Source organism: Daktulosphaira vitifoliae, unplaced genomic scaffold (assembly GCF_025091365.1).
Source record: "Daktulosphaira vitifoliae isolate Bord-2020 unplaced genomic scaffold, ASM2509136v1 Scaffold_976, whole genome shotgun sequence".
In the NCBI taxonomy this organism is placed as follows: domain Eukaryota; kingdom Metazoa; phylum Arthropoda; class Insecta; order Hemiptera; family Phylloxeridae; genus Daktulosphaira; species Daktulosphaira vitifoliae.
In genome coordinates, this window is record NW_026100536.1 from 342 (window position 1) to 3,278 (window position 2,937).

Genomic DNA, 2,937 nt, shown 5'->3' on the forward strand with positions numbered 1-2,937 from the left:
AACGACGGACAGACAACACAAGTATTAGGGTTTATATAGAATGCGCGTTTTGATACCTCATAATAATTGTTAAAAATATTCTGAGTCAATAACGAAACTTTCAATTTTATCACATATTACCTAAATTAATGACCTGTTTGGTCAACTTGGTTCGATAATAGTATAGGGCACACTTTTAATGCAAAATGTATGGCAACAATAATTAAATTAGGATGTATCAGTCCAAAAAAATATAAAAAAAAAAACTGGGGGGTCGCAGCAAGGTGAGACATGGCATATGTTGGTATGGTATGTTGAATGAAAGAGGTTTATAAATAGTATTTATCATAAAAAATTATTTTGATCCATATATTTTTCAAAAAGTCATAGCATTATAAAATTAAAACAACCCAGCACAGGGGGGTCGCGGCACAGTGGTGACGTGGCATAGTAGGATCAAGTATAATGATATCTGACAGTGATTAAAATCACTATCAAAAATAAACGCTTCGATGCAAATCTTTAGATTGTGTTTAATTTTAAAAAAATTGGTGGATTATTCCAAAAGCTATATGATGTGCTAGTTCCTTATTAATATCCTAATTAAATGAAAAAGGGTTTATTAAAAAATAATATTTCTCATAAAAAAATAATGTTGATCCATACACTTTTCAATATGTCATAGCATTATAAAGTTAGAAATGTAAAAAATAAAATCGAGAATTTTCACACAAAAATAGCATTTGGTAGCCATTTTCACCATGAAGACAAGTCCAGAGGTCAAATTTTTTTTTCCATAGTAAAGTATATTACATTCATACAAATCTTTAATATAAGATACATAAAAAAGTGTCAGACCTTCCGGAACACTTTCAAAATTTAAGTTGAAAAAGTAAATTTTTTGTGAAAAAGTTGTCATTTTGAATCTCCCCTTGTGGGCAGGTTAAGGGTTAAATTTATGAAAAAAATATACCAAATGAAAGGTAATGATATTATGCATCTATATAAAAAAAAGTTATATTGATCCATAAATTCTTCAAAAAGTTATAGCATTTTAAAGTTAAAAATGAACCAACCACGGCGTAAATAATAAGTAATTTAAATTTACCTGAAGTCAAATGTACTGAAAATTATAATTATAAGATAATTATTTATTGCTTGAGTCTTCAAACCATTGTCGCATATTTATAATAATTTTATTCAGTACATAAAATGTAACATAACATGTTAAAGTTATAAAAAAAATTAAAGAAGCAACTACGTCGAGTAAGTAAGTTTTAGTCCAACATAAATTATGTTGGTTGGTTTTTAATAAGTTGGGCGATACTCCACGATTTCGAATTACATATTCGGCCCAATAAATTGCAGTTTCTAACGGAGTCTGAGGTCGATCAAAATACTGCAGTTGAAGCTTTTTCATATTTTTTCTAAAATATGTTTAAATCTTAATTAAGTTAAACATTGAAATTAAAACTAGTTTTTATCGTCACCTGAAATTATCAGATAATGCAGTTTTAATAGCTCCATAAAAATATTCAATGTTTAAATCTTCATATTCTACATACACTGCAACTTTTTTTTGTTCTAAAAATCTTATATTGATGGGTTGATCACCAAACATAGGGATGCCTACGACAGGTTTGCCGCAATGAATAGTTTCAATTATACTCATTAATCCTCCATGGGTAATAAACAGTAACACTTTTGGATGAGCTGAAAAACAATGATTTATTACTCTTAATTTGGTTTTAAAAAAATGCAGACTTCACAAAATACACCATTATTGGTAATAATGTTATTATAGTAAGCTAAATGTAGTTAGGTTTGGATTTATCGGGCATTAAAATTTTGTATTTTATCCTCTCATCATGGGCTCCTAACGAACGGTTGGCGCTATGAACAGGTGTAAATAAAGAAATTGGATGTGGATGTTACACAGTATTATAATGAAGGCGTCTTCACTTACAGCAAATTATAATTATACAAACAAATGGACACATAAATTACATCAATTCAAAATGACTGGCCTCCGGGTTTCCGGATAATTTTAAAATGGTTTCCGGGGGTGATTTTGGCACTATAAAATGCTACACTTTGTCTCTCTGTCTAACAATGAGCAGCGTTAGCTGATTGATCCACACACAAAACAATCAATATTTTACTGCATATACTATCCGATGCTATGTGACTTGAGAATTTCAGTTATTATGGAAAGCCAAGTATTTACGATGTAAACACCACCAAACAAAATTAAAACGCGCCAAGGATTATGTATATACAAAAATACATATAATACTGTATTTTTTAAACAAAAATAAAGATATTGCATTAAGCATAATTTAGTAATCACCATGTGTTAATTAAAAATAAATACACGGTATACTTTTTTTGATAAAGAAATTATAGGTCGTATTTTAGTTTCGATGCGAAGCTGAAAAGGTATTTTTTTGTGACACTCATTTATTTTCTCTGCTCTAACTTGACTTACTTTTATTAACGATACGTCAAATGATTACAATTCGTAATCATTCATATAAATAATTAAAATCGTTCATTTCTAATGTTTCCAAAGTATTTATCGACGTAATTAAACACTATCTACAGATTTGCATCGAATCGTTTCTTATGATAGTAATTTTAATCAATGTCAGATATTATCTATACTTGTCTTAACTATGCCACGAACATACTGTGACGTGACTACACTGTGCTACAGTTTATTTTTTATTTATAGTTAATAAATTATTTTTTTACAATTTTTTAAACTAAAAACTTACATTACGTTATTATAATTTCCATTAAAATTAATCTTATTTAATTTAATTTTTATTATTTTATCATTTTATCATTTTATCAATTGTTATTGATTATGAAATGATGATTATCATACAACATATTATATATAAATGAAAATATATGTAAAAAAAAATAAGTAAATACCTAGTAAGTCTCTTTGCG

The 2,937-nt window shown here is 27.9% G+C and overlaps 1 protein-coding gene across 1 annotated transcript; it reads right to left on the reverse strand.

Moving 5' to 3' along the window:
• Nucleotides 1-282: 282 nt before the first annotated feature.
• On the reverse strand, nt 283-2,931 carry LOC126909711 (UDP-glycosyltransferase UGT5-like). The gene is made up of 3 exons (XM_050692142.1): nt 2,920-2,931; nt 1,470-1,692; nt 283-1,406 (listed from the first exon to the last, which is right to left on the reverse strand). Exons 2-3 carry the CDS (start codon nt 1,649-1,651, stop codon nt 1,127-1,129), a joined length of 462 nt encoding a protein of 153 aa, XP_050548099.1. The 5' UTR covers nt 1,652-1,692; nt 2,920-2,931; the 3' UTR covers nt 283-1,126.
• Nucleotides 2,932-2,937: the final 6 nt, after the last annotated feature.

Bases quoted from the DNA above. Each gene is read 5' to 3' on its own strand.
- LOC126909711 (XM_050692142.1), bottom strand. From the start codon at position 1,651: ATGAGTATAATTGAAACTATTCATTGCGGCAAACCTGTCGTAGGCATC. The intron at 1,407-1,469 runs GTGACGATAAAA...AACATATTTTAG, and splicing joins GCATTATCTGATAATTTCAG to AAAAAATATGAAAAAGCTTC.